The 17,812-nt window shown below is 39.2% G+C and overlaps 1 protein-coding gene across 3 annotated transcripts in view; it reads right to left on the bottom strand.

The window, feature by feature from the left end:
- Plcb1 (phospholipase C, beta 1) overlaps nt 1-17,812 on the bottom strand; it is a 689,095-nt gene that overhangs the window by 214,974 nt on the left and 456,309 nt on the right. For all 3 annotated transcript variants that reach the window (NM_019677.2, NM_001145830.1, XM_006498930.3), the window contains 3 exons: nt 10,235-10,314; nt 8,499-8,552; nt 7,435-7,510 (listed from right to left, as the gene is read on the bottom strand). In NM_019677.2, the coding sequence (NP_062651.2) occupies nt 7,435-7,510; nt 8,499-8,552; nt 10,235-10,314 (210 nt within the window). The remainder of the gene's footprint in view (nt 1-7,434; nt 7,511-8,498; nt 8,553-10,234; nt 10,315-17,812) is intronic.

Raw genomic sequence — 17,812 nt, 5'->3', positions numbered from 1 at the left:
CCAACCACAACTTTTTTGTTGATTTTTAATTTTAATTAAAGCTTACCACAGTTAACACAGTTTTACTAAAGTAAGTTACACGTAGGAAGACAGAATCTGTTCATTAGAAATGTTTAACTTACCTGTCTGACCTTGCCTCATTCCCTTCTACCCTCCTTCTTTCCCTCCCTACTTCTCTCCCCCTTTCCCTTCCCCTCTCCACTGAACCCCCTTATTTGTTTTCCCAGTGCTAAGATTACAAGCATGGACCACCAAGTCTGAATTGTTTATGTGGGTCTGGGGATTAAATTCAGGTTCTCCTACTCTTTACTAAGTGAAGCATCTTCCCAGCTCACTTTATTCTCTCTCTCTCTCTCTCTCTCTCTCTCTCTCTCTCTCTCTCTCTCTCTCTCTCTCTCTTCTCTCTCTCTCTGTCTGTCTCTCTCCCTCCCTCCCTCCTTCCCTCCCTCTCTCCCTCCCCCCCCCTTGTCTGTTTGTCTGCCTTCTGTCCTTCTCTCTGCCCAGTCTTTTTCTCTGTTTTGGATTGAGTCTTCCTCTTTAAAAGCAGTGGTAGAAGACATATAGCTTTCTTTTCCATTTTAAGCATTTGAAGTGGACACATAAAGAGTATGTACAATGTCATACCCTTTGTCAGGCTTTTGAGGGAATATTTTTAAAAGTGATGACTCTTTAGAAAGGAAAGGGTTTATTTTATTTTACACTTCGAGGTTACAGTCCATCAGCGAGGAAAGTCAGGGCAGGAACTGATGCAGGCATTGATGCAGAGGCCATGGAGGAGAACTGGGTTCCATTATTTGTTATGTTGTAAAACACTTTCCTAGGCAGAAAAGCCCCAGCAATTATTTGCTTCTTATTGCTCATTGTCCCATTGTTTGGGAAGTGAGCCACTGATATAAAAGGCCACTTCTATGACTTATGTTTTGTGTTTGGTTGGGCTGCCATGGAAACCGGAAGCATGGATCTGAGCCTTTGTTAACAGGAAGGACATTTTTCACGCGGCTTCCTATTTCAGGTATGTGCCTGGATGATTATTTTTATTTTCAAGTCCCCAGAAGAAAGAAAACACCCTTCCTTTTAAACATAGTCATATATTTTAACTGTATTTTAATAGAACACTTAAAAAAAATCATTGTTTGAAATTGTACACTGCTTCCTAACGGAGCAGAAAATGTAGCTCAGCACTTGGCCGAGAGTGGAGTTCCCATGTTTGCAGAATGAAAAAAATGAAGTCATAGTTCCTTGTCTAAGTTCATTTATAGGAAGCAAAGGATACTATTTTAGAAAAATGGATTTTGAGAAAACAAAACAATGCGTAAGAACATACGAAAGATCTCTGTACCAACAATACTTGGGATGCTTAGACACAGCTTTGAAATTAGCTCAAGAGCTCAGGTTTAAGAACATCAGAAATCCTCCTGAAGGACTTTATTGGTGTTTTGCCACTCATAGAATGGAGACAGGAGCAGCCCAGTTATAGGCCTCCAGAATTGTATTTTGCTTATGAAAAGGAATGCCTCTGACTGGAGGATGCCAGTGTCTGTCTGTCTGAGTTAGACACAAACTTCTCTTGCTTTTCCAGATAGGCAAGTTGACTTGGCCAACTTTTTGGCCGTGAGAGGAAGATTTAAAATCTTTGGCAAAAAAATTTTCAATGGTACTGCTACCTAACTCAAGTACATTCAATTTCATTGCATTTATGAACCCCAAGTGGGATACCCTACTCTACTAGGAAATGTCTCTCTCCCTGGCATCATCTAGCAGACACAAGCTGATCTTATCGAAGAGCATCATCCGCCACTGTCTGACTCCTCAGTTCTTACTTGTCAGTTTTCAGTGTCTCTCTCTGAACAGACACACCTTCCCCTTGGGTGCACTGTCTCCTCGCTCTGTACTTCTGTTCTCATCCCATACTTCAATACTCATCTGTGTTGTGTTCTCAGCTGCACAATTATCTCTGCTGTTCCTTGAGCACTGGCTAGAACTTGCACTGTTCTGGATATGTATTTGTATGTGTATATGATGTATATTAGAACTTGTCTAGTATATATAATATGTAATATGCAATATATGCAAGTATCTGATCTAAAAGAGGGAATCTTGTTTCAGACATCTAATATAAAACACCTTTAGTGACCTTCTGTTGCTACCATGACTTGGACTTTTAAAGATTAAATTAAGAATGTTAGTATAATTTGAAGTATTATGGTGTGAATTAGGGCAATTGGTGTAGGAAGCATGACGCATTAAGGCAGATGTGAAGGGCTGACACTTTTCTTTCTCTCTCTCTCTCTCTCTCCCTCTCTCTCTCTCTCTCTCTCTCTCTCTCTTTCTTTCTTTCTTAGATTCATTTATTATTATATCTAAGTACACTGTAGCTGTCTTCAGATGCACCAGAAGAGGGTGTCAGATCTCATTACGGATGGTTGTGAGCCACCATATGATTGCTGGGATTTGAACTCAGGACCTTCGGAAGAGCAGTCGGTGCTCTTAACCACTGAGCCATCTCTCCAGCATTATGTTCTTACATAGGCAGTCTTAACAGAGAAATGACGCTAAGAATTTCTGATGTCAGCAATAGTATTTCCAGATCCCATGATCTTGGTAACATCATGTCCACATGTGAAATAAATAAAATATAGGAGATACATATCGACTGTGTATGTGCATATACATAATATACTCAAAAGGACCACACACATTAATATGGAGCACTTGCTATTTGCAAAGCAAGCACCTCCTGAATATTTTTATTTGGTCCTTGGGACTACTTTTTACTGTTAACATTTTACTGACATAACAAGGTGCTAGGAAGTCTCAAAATTTTCCCGAGGTCCTTGGTAAGCCAGCTACAGTGGTGGCAGCAGGCACACTTTGAGTCCGAGTGGTTTGAAACTATAACTCACACCATAAACCCACGATCTTAATGTTCATATTCATTTCAGGATGGTAGTTTTATTTTTCTGCATTACATACTTGTGTATTTAAAGAATCATTTTATGATGAATTTGTATTTAACATTCAAAGAGTTTTAAACTACATTTTATTAAATTATTATACTCTAATAGAGCCCATAGATTTATTATCATCATTATCATTTTCTTTTTAGTATTTTATTCTATGTGTATGATATTTTGCCTGCATGTATGTCTGTGAACCATATGCATGTCGAGTACCCACAGACCAGAGAGGTGTCAGATTCCTTATAATTAGAAGTAGTTGTACGTGGACGCCAGGAATCAAACCTGGGTCCTCTGGATGAGTAGCAAGTGTTTAGCTGATGAGCTACCTGCCCACTCTAGCTAGTGTTTTATAGTACATTATTAACCAGTACATTTTAGACAGTCAGCCCTTTTGCATATTTTGTCTTAGAATCATAAAACAAACGTTGAATTAGCCAGAAGCTATGGAACCACTACAAACGAATTGTTCATTGTATATTGAATTCTTGTGCCAATTCTTGAAGTATAATTTTAATATAGTGATTTTAGAAACTTCCACTCCAAAATGATGATGTTTCTAGTTTGTTTTCAGAATTTAAGGCACTGGCCTGCAGCTACACAGAGGCATTCCTTTAGAAACGTTATCTATAGCATTCCTTAGACGATACGTTCAAGTCTTTAAGCAGAAAATAACTTGTCTCCCTATGTATTTAATGCATATCTCCCTACACACTGTAGTAAAATTTATATTTAAAACAAATATATGGATTTATTTCTTATTTTCTTCATTGAAATGCAACTGCACAGGCCAATGTCATGGCAAGACTATAGTGTAATTGCAAATGTCACCAAGCCCTTTCAAGTTAATAAGCCTTAAATCAAGGGAATTTGGTACTGATAAATTATTTCAATTCTCAGAGAGCTTGTGGGTAGAATAGTAATTTTCTGAATATGAAAAGGTTTTCACAGGTCTCACTGGAAAATATGTTTGGATTATTAATAGAAGGCCAGTAATTGCTTTGTCTCATTTTAGGTATCATATTACTTTTTTACCAATTAGGGTAACTTGAGGCTAGTGACTGTACTCTCCAAAGGAGAACCCTCTAAAGCAATGTGTTATTCCAGCAAACCATGTCAGCCAGGGTACAAGTTCAAGTGCATTAATTATTCCTAACAACGTGCACAAAGATAATGTTTAAAAAATCTCAACAGGATATCCACAGCATTTCTGGTAATGTGGCTATTTACAGAACACAATTAAGTTCAGTTTGAATGACGGCTGGCTATGAAGCAGAATCCCACTTATGCAAAATCATCTACCATTGACGTGAGCCCCTTCCTTCTCTGGAATGTGTAAAATACCCACAGGCATATACTCTGGATCTTTTAGTTAAGCAGTGACTAGTCCCTATACCTACTGTTCTGTACATATGAGATGACCACAGGATTGTTGAAAAGTGTTTGTGATGTGCTGGAGACAGCTCACAGAAACATTTATTTCCTGTTTTTGAAATGGTCTTGGGTTTGTGCATCTTAAAGAAGGCATTTGAATTCTACAAGTCCTGCAGATAAATTATAGTTTACAATGAATAATGATCTTTCAAAACTATAATGGAGGTTGATTGTATCTTAAAATATCTTCAGTTTATTTTCACAAAATTGTCATTACATTTAATTTGCTTAAGATAAGTATTTTTTTCCAATTTAAACATAACTCCTACTGCTTGAATCTCATTTTCCTTTAAATCATCTTCAGTTGATATTGGGCTGAAAATGTAAGACTATAATAGTCATAGTAAATTATAAAGACTCAATTTATGTTTATTGACTGAATTTCCAGAATCCAATTGTTCAGAAAATTGCAATTTACAGAGAATTGATTGATGGACTTGATTTTTTTTTTCTGTCCTGCTTCATTCTGTGTTTCTTCTTTCATTTTACTGGATGCAGAACACTAAGCTGATCATTGTATTCCCCAAGATTTTATTGAGGAAAGTAAACTTAGAAGTAGTCACAAAGGGAAAAAGTATCTTCTTATGTCTTGTAATTCCATCTCTGTGCTTCCTCTTTAGGCTGAGTGTGAGTGTGGTCATTCCTCTGCTGGTCAAACTCCTCCCTAGACTCAGGCCTTTGTGCACTGTCTTTTATAGAATGGATTTTTCTTCTCAGGGCAGCACCCATTCTATTTTAAACAGCACTTCTTTCCATTTACGAATGCATCTCTTGGTATATTTATTGACTAATTCTCTCCAAATACATTACTGTTCTTGGAACCCAGGGCCTCACCATTCGCTCAGTGCCTGTGGGTGTGCGGAAGGAGCTTGGTGACTATTGGTCAAGTCAACAACAGGAATTACATTGTTCTGTCTTCCCTACACCAAAGCTGCTACCAGAAAAGCAATAGTGAGTATGTCTGAGTATTTTAATTCACTCAACACAATGAAGGGAATGGTGTGAAGAGGGATTGCCAGAGCTCAACACTCTTGAGTTCTGACAGAAGCCCTGGGTTTGATCTCCAGTGCAACCCCATCTCAAACAGAGAAGAAAAGAAAGGAAATAGAGCGAAAGGGCCTGAACTGTGCAGACAATCTTTCCAGAATAACTGGTCACATGCACTAAGGAGAGCAAAATTGGTATTGGAACAGGTATTCTTGTGACCTAGCAAAATCTTTCCTTTCATTTTATTTCTTAAAGAACTTTTTCTTGTTTGTTTGTTTGTTTAGTTAGTTTTGTTTCGAAGATACAGTCTCATTCTGCAGCCCAGGGATGGCCTGGGACTTAGAGTGACCTCAGTCTCTGCTCCTGATTGTAGGCACTGCAGGTATGCAATACCACAACCAACTAGCACGCTTTCTAATTTGTTTAGTTTTCTAAAGTTTGGAATAAGAATTGGATGACAAATGAGCTCAGTCCTTCACTATGATTTCATCGTATGTTAGAAAGTAGCTTTCCAATCTCAGTGCAACTGGGACATGGTTAGTTATCTCCAGAGGCCCAGAGGCCCCACCAGTACCTAATGATTTAGATAAGGGCTTACTTGTTGCTTAGATACTCCGTGAGTCTAAATTGGAAGGGAAAGGAAACTTCTACATAAGCATGTGGTACAGAGTTCATGCAACATCCCGTTATCCCAGAAGTCCTGACAATGCATCCTTTTAGAATTATAGGGAAGTGAAATGAAAAGGAGAGGAGTTCCTCTCGGTGGCTAATGTATATGGAATTCATTGTGTGTCAGGCACAACAATAAAAGGCACATCTTGTGTGGTGGCCTTCTCCCTGTGAGTGGTGAGTGACCTCCAGTCTCTTTTGAACCTGTATCCATTTCAGTAGAACCTGTGGGCACAGCCTTGGGGAGTATTTGTACTAAATTTGTTTACCAACACGTGCACCATGTGTCAACAGTGTCTTCTGAATACATTTTAAAACTAGAGGTTCATGAAATAAGTTGAAGTTTGTTATCTTGCTCTTCACCAGCTTCTAAAGCAGCAGTTCTTACCTTTCCAAACACTGCAACCCTTAATACAGGTCCTCACGATGTGGTGACCACCAGCCATAGAATTATTTCATTGCTACTTCATAACTATAATTTTACTACCGTTATGAATTGTAATGTAAATTTCTGATATGTGATCCCTGTGAAGGGATCTTTTGACACCCCCCCCCCCCAAGAGGTTCTGAGTCAGGTTGAAAATGCTCTTCTAATGCATAATAGTTCAACATTATCAATAGGTATATCCTAAGAGACATAAATGGGTTTATTATAATTGATGTGTTCAAATCACATTGAAAATTGACAGCGTAACGCACACACACATATATACACGAGTGCACACACAAAGACACATTAATTAGACTTTCCTCCGTCCTTCCTGTCTCCCCCTCAAACTCTGTCTCTCCCACTTCCTGTCTCTGCTTCTCTCTGTGCCATTCCTGCCCAAAGACAAGAGTTTCATGTACCGCAGGGTAGCTTTTAATTCACTATGTGGCTGAGATTGGTCTTAAAATGCTATTCTCATATCTTCTGTATATAAACTCATGAAATATTGGGCATTTGCCAACATGCCCAGATAATTTTTTTTTCCAATGGCAACAAAGGGTCATTCCAGACTGAGCTGTTTTGGATATGAGAATGAGAGACTTTAACAATTGGTCCAACACATTATACATATTAACAAATAAGTTATATTTCTTTTTAATTGTCTTTTTGTTGCTGCTGGTGATTTTATTTGTTTGTTTTTTTGAGATGTGTTTGGACTACATAGCCCCAGATGGCTTGAAACTTGCTGTTTAGCCTATGCTAGTCTCAAACTTGGAGCACTCCTTCTGCCTGTACCTCTTGATTGCTGGGGTTATAGGCATGTAACACCTTGCCCACCTTACTTATGAGTTTCTCAATTGCATCAAGCTATGTCTACAAAACACTAGGCAGTACAAGTTTAGTACAGGTTTTAAAGAACTGTTACATGGTAGGATAGAGGAAAGACACCATGCTTACCCTCGAAGATGGAAGACTACAAGCCTCTAGTGCAGTTTCAACGCGCTTCCGGTCTGCTGAGAACAATCGATAGATGCTACAGAGGGAAAACACATGTGGGAGCTGGTTAAAAGGTGAAGTGCTTCACTGGACACACAAACAACCCCCAACTCAAGATACTACACAGAGTGAAAGTTAGGTAGCTTCGAACAGTGACAAACCAATCATTTGTTTTCCACACATTGGCGTCTGTTCTCAAGAACTATGAATATCTTTAAAATGTTCAGTGTCTAATACACAATCAAGATTCTAAGGTAGTGGAGATGACCCAATGAAAACTACTGCACTAGCTATTTTTTTCATATTAATTCCTAAAATAAATGACCTCCCCAATCCCCCCAATCTTGCCCCTTGTTATATACATTGCCTCAGATGGTACACTGTGCGAAGCTCATAGCTGGCTCTCATGTTGAAGCTGAAGGTCTGCGTAATCTGTTCTAATAGGGGGCCGCAGCTTTGTATTTTTTTTAAAAAGTAAGTGCTAGGAATTGAATACCGAGATCTAAATTTGTGAGTTCTATTGAAACATTACCAAACCCAGCCCAGTGCTCAGCACTTCTGCAAGGTAAAGGTGACCTGCCATCATGCACACAATGGCTTATCATAGTGGCTCTCTTCATCTCTTGTTTTGTGATTTATGCTCCCTGCCTGTCACCCATGTCTACTGGACATTGAGAGCCCTGTCTCAGAATGACCACTAGGGGCATCCAGGTTACACAATTTGCACTTCTAGACTAGATCTGAATCTCAGCTGAATTCTGGGATCAATGCAATGGAATTCCTTCCCTCTCCCCTCTACCTGCTTCCCACATATTCTCCAAAATGATGCCACAGGAAGTGGCAGCCAGGGAAGTGTCATAAGGAAGCCAGCTGTCTTGTGAGAGACTAGCATGAAGAAGGACGGGGTTCCCACACCATTTCTATGCTTCAACCCAGCCTGGTGAAGAAATAAATGAGACCCATGGCAGAGATTTAAGTTTCGGGGACAAACCAGATGAATGATGATAAACACGCGTGCAGCTTACTTTTTAAGAGGAATGCGGCCTTCTGGGGTGACCTGGAGCTTGAGCTTAGTATATCTGTTGGGAGAGCAAAACCAACAACAACAAAATAAGTCATTAATTTTACAAAGTACTGAAAAATAGAATCTGAGAAGAACTCATGTCCATGTGTAGTGTGCTAAATTTGCCAAACTATTCAAATATCCAAATTGGTACCTGGATGGTAAAATGGAATACTGTCTCTTTAGAAGCGTTCCAGAAGTTCCTCTCATGCCTTCGGGAGTCAAGCCCTACAAATCATTGTCATGATTACATTCAGCAGCAGAAATTGTCTTTGCTTGTTTTTGATCCTTACATAAGGTGGGATTGTGTTTAGGGTCTGGCTTCTTTCCCCCAGTATTAAGTTTCTGTGATTCATCTGTATCCTGTTTATAGTTATAGTTTGTTCATAGGAAATTCACAGAGAATATAAGGACTGTATTTACCCCTTTGCCTACCTTCAGACACATATGTAAAGAGAGCCACAGAACTCTCAACCACTACTAGTGTGAGTGTCAGTAGGAAATGCTGCCTTGGGACACTGCACATCCCATCACCCAGAAACCCCTACATCCAGATTTGTACACAACACATTCATCAACATTCATGTGCTGCAATTCCCACAGTAGCCTTCACAAAGGTTATCCATCTGGAGCAGACATTTGCAGTAGACTATGATCTGTCAACTTGTTTCACCATGCTGTGTTTCAGCTTGAACATCTTATTTCTCTCTGTGTCTCATTCATTAGCACTATCTAGAAAAATATATGTTCTACAAATACTTGATAGATGGAGGATGGTAGGTCAGATAAACAGGGTGAAAAGAAAGGAGAAAGAAAGGGGAGCGATGTTTCAGGAAGATTCTTAAGGTACCAAAAGGGAGATGGGATCACTCCATGATGAAGCATTAGAGTGAAGACCTGGGACTAAAATTCACAGAAGGGCAAAACAGAATGTGGCTGTGATGAGGCATAAACCAAAGGGGATGGCTTCTGGAACAAGCAGGAAGACAGAAGTCTCTTCAGTGAAACAGAGCCATGCCAATTACTACTTCTGCTTGAGGTTTTGATTTAAGGGTCTCCCAAGCTTCTGAACCTCAAGAGTCACCAAGGAGGAACACACCCATCTCCTGTTTCCCTGCTGCTTAATTATTTTCCTTGTTCAAGTAATTTTTAGAATGGCTGTTGTAATTCCAGGGTGATTCCTCATCCTATTTCCTTTCCTTCTCTTCTTATTTTCCTTGTTTGTTCCTCCTCTACTCTCTCCTCTATTGCTTCATGCAAATGTCTCTAAGGTCTAGAATTCTATTATGCTCCCATTGAATGAAGGAGGTAGGACATTCTGGTGGTACCCACCAAAATTCTCCAAATCTAGAGAAACAAGTCATATGTTGTTCATTCTCTTCAAATGTTAATAAAAGAGAGGACACAGGCAGAGGCAGCAGAGGATGCTCTAAAAAGAGCAATTCTTTGCTCTGAATATAGCTGCTAGGGTTCAGGCCATCTCAGCCTGATGTGCACTTGGGGGAAGGAGCCATCTTTCCTGGAAGTCTTCCAAGTGTGAACAGTAGGGAAACCTGCCCTCCAACTACCTATCCCAAAGGGAAATATATGTTTATGAACATGACAAGCCAAGGTAGCATAAACAAAAGCCTCACAAAGGAGAAAGGAAACTGACTCAGAAGGAGCAACACCCTAAGAAATACAATCAGGGTGACTTACGCTTTCTCCAGAAATGCGTCCCTGGACATGTTCTGAGCCAGCAGGTTTGTTGCCAAGCTGAAAACCTCATTTGTCCATTCCTGAAAAATATAAATCACAGTTTCATTAGTTTAACTACTCCTCAGGTATAAAATATGCTTTTGACTCGTCTGCCAGGAAGACAGACAAATCAATTCAAGTTGGATGTGAACAGATTCCTACCCACCTTTTTTTTTTTTGATAGAAAATCTTATAATTAAATTAAAATCTAAGTGAGTTCTCTTTTAAAGAGGAATTGTATAGATAAAGATACATTTTCTATCTTTCAAATTCCCCATTGATAAAACTGCTGTGTTTTTAAAACTATAAATCTTTACTATTGTTTGTTGAATTATGAACAAATGTAGACTAACAATACAGTTTTAAATGAGGTAATTACATTTTCAACAGAACTGAAAAAAATTCATTTTTGCTTCCCCACTCATATACTGAAGATTTCTTGATGTTAACTAAATCCTAGTCAGATGCAGCCTCAATTCCAATCAACATGGAGCTCTCTCTTCTTCACACCCTGCGAATCCCTTGCTGCTCTATATCTCACACAGCCACCAGTGATCTCACTTGGCTTCGAAGGAGATGGGAAGTGGTATGCTACAATCTCCATTCATGGTGATAACTCTGAGCATATAATGATCATTTGTCTAGCTAAGTAAGAATGATAGTGTCTTAGTCAGGGTTTCTATTCCTGCACAAACATCATGACCAAGAAGCAAGTTGGGGAGGAAAGGGTTTATTCGGCTTACACTTCCATGCTGCTGTTCATCACCAAAGGAAGTCAGGACTGGAACTCAAGCAGGTCAGGGAGCAGGAGCTGATGCAGAGGCCATGGAGGGATGTTCTTTACTGGCTTGCTTCTCCTGGCTTGCTCAGCCTGCTCTCTTATAGAACGCAAGACTACCAGCCCAGAGATGGTCCCACCCACAAGGGGCCTTTCCCCCTTGATCACTAATTGAGAAAATGCCTTACAGTTGGATCTCATGGAGGCATTTCCTCAACTGAAGGTCCTTTCTCTGTGATAACTCCAGCTGTGTCAAGTTGACACAAAACTAACCAGTACAATTGACCCCTTGTCAACTTGACACACAAACACATCACTAGTAAGCCTCAACCCTTACATTCTTATTCATCCCCAACATCTAAATAACTTTAAAAGTCCCACAGTCTTTACATATTCTTAAAATTTCAATCTCTTTATAATATCCATCTCTTTTAAAATTCAAAGTCTTTTTACAATTAAAAGTCTCTTAACTGTGGGCTACACTAAAAAAGTTTCTTCCTTCAAGAGGGAAAATATCAGGGCACAGTCACAATCAAAAGCAAAAGTCAATCTCCAACCGTCCAGTGTCTGGTATCCAACTCATGATCTTCTGGGCTCCTCCAAGGGCTTGGGTCACTTCTCCAGCCAGGCCCTTTGTAGCACACGCTTCATCCTCTAGGCTCCAGATGCCTGTACTCCACTGCTGCTGCTGCTCTTGGTGGTCATCTCATGGTACTGGCATCGCCAAAACACTGCATGACCCCTTCAGTCCTGGGCCTTCAATTGCAACTGAGGCTGCACCTTCACCAATGGCCTTCCATGGCCTCTCACAGTGCCGAGCCTCAGCTGCTTTGCGTCACCCCTTCATGCCTTCAAAACCAGTACCACCTGGGTGACCCTTACATATTACCAAGTCCTGCTGCAGCAGGAGTACAACCTTGGCCATCTCTGGAACATAGCCTCTTTGTGCTTTCAGAAAACACTTCCCAGAAGATGTCACCTCAATGATGCTGGTCTCTTCTTAATCACTGCTAATTTCTTAGCTCCAGCTAACCAGCATCAATAGTCCCAGTAATGCAAAGTTTTTGCTTTGGTAGTTCTGGTATCTTGTTAATCACAGCTGATTCTTCAGCCCCAGCTAACCAGAACTACAGAATCTTCACATTCAAAACAGCAATGGCCCTGAAAAGAGTCTTTAATTTTCCCTCTGAAATTTCACAAGCCAAACCTCCATCTTCTGCAGTGTTCTCAACATTATCTTCCAAGCTCCTACACAACATCTGACAGAGCTCTTAACAACGAATGGATCTTCAAGCCCAAAGTTCCAAAGTCCTTCCACAGTCCTCCCCAAAACATGGTCAGGTTGTCACAGGAATACCCCACTATGCTGGTACCAATTTGTCTTAGTCAGGGTTTCTATTCCTGCACAAACATCATGACCAAGAAGCAAGTTGGGGAGGAAAGGGTTTATTCGGCTTACACTTCCATGCTGCTGTTCATCACCAAAGGAAGTCAGGACTGGAACTCAAGCAGGTCAGGGAGCAGGAGCTGATGCAGAGGCCATGGAGGGATGTTCTTTACTGGCTTGCTTCACCTGACTTGCTCAGCCTGCTTTCTTATAGAACCAAGACTACCAGCCCTGAGATGGTCCCACCCACAAGGGACCTTTCCCCCTTGATACTAATTGAGAAAATGCCTTACAGTTGGATCTCATGGAGGCATTTCCTCAACTGAAGCTCCTTTCTCTGTGATAACTCCAGCTGTGTCAAGTTGACACAAAACTAGCCAGTACAGATAGATAGGACAATTACATCTGGCATCACTAGGTCTGGTTTTGGGTTCCTACGTTATGAACCATCTCATCAAATCCCTTCGTTCCCATTACAGTCTGCCTTTCTTCATAAGTCTATTGAGATTAGTTTCCATAATTAGATGCTCACCTATTTGGGATATATATATATATATATATATATATATATATATATATGGTCATATCCTCTTAATAAACTGATCCTAGGTCATAATGTATGACATTGCCTTTAAAAGATTTTTTTTAACTTAATGTCTACTTTATCTAATATACAGCGGCCATAAGTGGTCATCCTGGCTAGCAGTAGCCTGTAGTAGATTTCTTTCATTTCTTAATTAAACTGTCAGTTTATGTGTGTCCTAAATGAGTCTCTTAACAGCACTATATTGTTGGATCTTCTTTTTAAAAAAGACTCTAGCTAGTCAGTCTGCATCTGTTAATTAGAGAACTTACTCCAGTTACATTTAATTATTGGGTGTGTGTGTGGGAATTTACTGCTGGCATTTTTATCAGTTTCATACAATAGATATTCAATTCTCAATTTTGTGATTTTTTTTCACTTTACAATTAATTAATTTATTAAAAACACTTTCACTGATTTATACAACTCATTCTGGTAACCGTTTTGTTTTGTTTTGTTTTGTTTTGTTTTGTTTTTGTTGTTGTTTTTACTCCCACCCCTGCCAATCCTGCTTTTCCCTACACATTATCTTTCCTACATTCATAACTTTTGGGCTTTGTGTCCCTCAGAGTTTAACTAGGCTGTCTGTATGATCATGGCTTGAGCAGTATCTACTATGAGTCTCACAGGCTCAAAAATGAGTGTAAATCTAGGCAATTTGCCTCCTGTCTTTCAGAATCTGGTAGTTGCCAGTAGTTTACCAGTAAATGGAAGGACGCTGTGAGCCCCTTTTCTATTCAGGGATGCCTGTTGATGATCTCAAAGGTGTGGTCCAGTGCTGTTAGGCACAGATGCCACAAGTTTATGATTGCCATGTCCTGGCCAAGTTTAGAAGATGGCTTTCTGTAGACCTTCTCCTTATCTTCTGGCTCTTATCATTCTTTGTTCAATGTCACAGTCAATGTTCTGTGAGTCTTCAAGAACTGGCAGAAACATTTTTTTTTTCTTCTGACTGAGTCCTCAACCATTCTTTAGTCTCAGCATTTTGCATAACCATGGCTCTTTGCATTTACATCTGTTTAATGCAAAGATAGGTTTCTCTAAGTGAGGCTGAGAGTAGCCTTTGACCATGAGTATAAAGAGATACTTAGATGGTGGTTTGATGTGATGTTAATTTAGTTATGCAGCAGTAGCTAAGTGTCCATCTCAGGCCTAAAATAGCTTCAGTCATGTCCTTTCGACCAGATTTATAGTATTAGGCATAGATTCCTATATATGGAATGGGCTTCATGTCCAATCAGGGAGCATGTGGTCGCCCATATTCAAGTTGTGCCATGGTTACCATCATGAGCATAACTTGAAGTTTGGTATTGTAGTTTATAGATTTGACATCTGGGCAAGACCAATGATGCTTTTACCACCCCCTGCCCACATATCCTGAAGAACACCATCTGGCACTATGCAAGATACCAGCAGGAAAGGAGCTCACATAGTTCTTGTGGACAACCTAGAATCTCTTGATCTTTGTATTTATTATAAAATAATGTATTTAGTTCATCATTTTCCTACCTTATATTTGTTATTTCTACTACTGATTTTACTAATCTTTAAACAGCATCTTTAAAATTTGTGATTGCTTGCTACCTGGCCTAAAACTCTAATAATGTGCTATCATGCAATAATGGGTTGCTTTGTAGAGGATTGGAAGAAGAGTGGCTCAAGAGTAAGAGAAGACAGATGGATCAAGACAGAAAACTAACTGGAAGAAGCAGCGGTCAGCAAACACATTAGGAGTTAACAAGGAAATGACTAATAGGTATGAGGAGAAAGATAGCAATACCGCCAGAAGCCCATTTCCAGGACAGGCAGTGAGAGCCAGGGCAAAGGAGAGCACCAGGAGGACCATCTGACAGCAATAAAATGTTGAATCTGAGGCTGAGATTGCAAAGATAAGGACCTCAGGAGGCAGCACCAGTGTGAGTGAGGGACCGCAGCTCTGACCTTTACAGATGATAGGCCCAGGATTTAAAACAACAGCACATGACAATTATAAAGGGGAGATAAAATTGTATACTACCAAACTTGAAGTGCACACAGAAGACCATCAAAATACTGTTTTTAACAGTGTGAAAAGCAATTCTAATAAAATTAGATAGTTTGAAAATAAACAATAAACATTGCCACTGGTTTTAAGATTTTGTTTCCTTTTTAAAGTTTTTTTTTTTTTTTTTCTGGAATAAAGTCAAACTTCAGATTTTTCTAGCTCTATGGCAACTCTATGTTGCAGTGAAAATATTTATAATTGAGGTCATTATGTAGTCTCATCGGGTCTTTTCAGAACAGTGGTTCTCAACCTGTGGGTCATGACCCCTGTGGAGACTGCATATCATCTATCCTGTATATCAGATATTTACATTGAGATTCATAATAGTAGAAAGATTACAGTTATAAAGTAGCAACAAACTAATTTTATGGCTGGGATCATCATCACAACATAAGATATGGCATTAAAGGGCCACAACACTAGAAAGGCGGAGAACCACGGTTGAGAGCTTATTTCAAGCCAAAGAGTAAAGGAATTAAAACTATTTCTGGAGATTTAATTATAGTCTGACATTTTAGGCTGAAAATCTACATCTCCCATTATATCTAGTCCAATAAGAATATAATGTAAACCAAGTAGAATTTTTAATTTTCTAGTAACCAAATTTTGCAATAGAGAAAAGTATATAAACTTATTTTTACTAAGATATTTAGACAGCATTTTACCTGTTTGAGTATTACTGTGCTACCACAATAAGAAAATTCACCCAACCTCATGTGATGGGTGAGTGTAAATGTGGATGTAAAAATGAAAATTGTTAGAAATGTTGATTTCAGGCTTCATACTGCATCAGAATCTATACTTACTCAGGAAACCTCCATGTGATTTATATGTGCCAACATTTAAATATATGGCTAGGCCCAAAGCAGCCCTTTGAAAGAGCAGGGCAGTCTGGAATCTGGGTTGGCTAGCTTCAGCACAGTCTTTTATTTGTTCCCTCTTCAATCAAATAAATAAACAAATAGATAAATAAATAAATGATTTTGGGCTGTTGTGTGGTCCCCCAAAGACCTTGCAGCTGTGTTAGGCACAGCCTGGCCCAAGAGAAGGGGCCAGAGTATAATTAAGTATAAGGAAATAAGAGTCATTATTTGGGATCAAATTTCTGGTTTCTTGGACTTTAAACCTGAACTCATCATGAGGCTATGGACTATGCGTCAGTGTAGAGCCATGGAGTCTTCCCGGGGCCTTGTCTTCATAAATCTAATGCTGAGTCCTCGTTTCTATGGCCTGAGAAGGGCAGCTCCTTTGCTCTAGAGAAACTGCTCTCTCCCTTTCCAAGGAAACCAAGTATTCACAGTCACTGCACTTGGCTTGGCTCCAGCTATTTAAATCTTGAAACTTCTTAAAGGACATTTCCTGCCTCGGGTTTGATCCCACTCTTAGGACAAAGATCTTAACCTGAGAACATGACTCTCAATACCATCTGCAGTTGAATCTGTTAAAGTTTCAGTGTTTCCGTTTCTATTCCTTCTCCAGTTTAGACGGGTCCAAAGATACTTTTCCTACGGTGTCACAGAGGTAGTGCCCTTTTATTTCTAAAGCTATGTTGTGAAATTTGTAGTATATGATTTCCAAACATGCATGTGGCATATGTGTTTACTTGGTACTATGAACACTTGTTAGTCACAAATACCATTACACTGATAACAGTTGTTTGAATGTTTACTGTATTCTGAAAAAAAAGATCTTTGCATCCACTAATTGACTCTCAATCTTTTACTAGGAGATAAATAGCTGTTGCCTTTATTTTACAGAAAGGGCTCTTAGATTCAAAGCACTTACAATTTATGTCTTAGGGCTAATACTGCTTACAATTAGATCACTGGTTTCTTGGACTTCAAACCTGAATTCCTAGATGCTGTGCTTTCTACTGCATTGTTCTAGAAAATTCAAGCTAAGCAACACAAACAGATAAATAAACTCACTGAACTGCATTCTATAGCCAACTTCCTATGGCCAGGGCACTTGTAAGCATTTGTAAATAACCAAGTGTTAATCTTCACAATATCATTTGAAAGACAGTCTGTTATCAACAGATGAAAAAGTGAATAGTTGTTCAATAACTAGCATACATGAGCACAGATAGCTAAGGGGCACTTGGAATTTGAACCTGGGCTTGCCTCTTGCAAACACTTCACCACTACCTTATAAGGATGAAGTGAATGAAGTTGGAGAGAAACAAGAAATAATATAATGGAGAGAATATGGAGCCCACCACAAAACACAAAGCTGATGTTCTGCAGCCCTAATTGAGATGAGTATCAGCTCAGCTCAAATTTTCCTTTAGTTCATGAGCAGAAATAAAGAGAAAAGTCCAGCCCTAACATGACTCATTTTGGTCTTTCATCCAAACCCCAGACATGTGGTAGATCAGTTAAATGCTCCCAGTTCTGAGAACAGAAAGGAATTCTCCAGGGCTAATTCAGCTTCTGGCTAAGATGAATCAACACACAGTGTCTTTGAAAGAAAATGTCATTTTTTGTCAATGTTTCTGTTTTCTACTTCTCTGATTCACGGTATTTGGAATGTTCTAATGCATTTATATTACCTTTTATTTTTCAGTATTTCTTTCTTTCCTTTTTTCCTTTGCTATACATACAAAACACATAGACTGGTGCAGCAACACATCTATCCATTAAGAGAAATTTGACAAACATTAACATTTTGTCACAGTTTCTTAATTATTTTTTTTAAATATATACGTATAACATTGAAAACTCTTGAAATACAGTTTAAATTGATTC

Source organism: Mus musculus, chromosome 2, assembly GCF_000001635.26.
Source record: "Mus musculus strain C57BL/6J chromosome 2, GRCm38.p6 C57BL/6J".
Classification (NCBI taxonomy): domain Eukaryota; kingdom Metazoa; phylum Chordata; class Mammalia; order Rodentia; family Muridae; genus Mus; species Mus musculus.
This window is presented reverse-complemented; position numbering and strand designations above follow the sequence as displayed.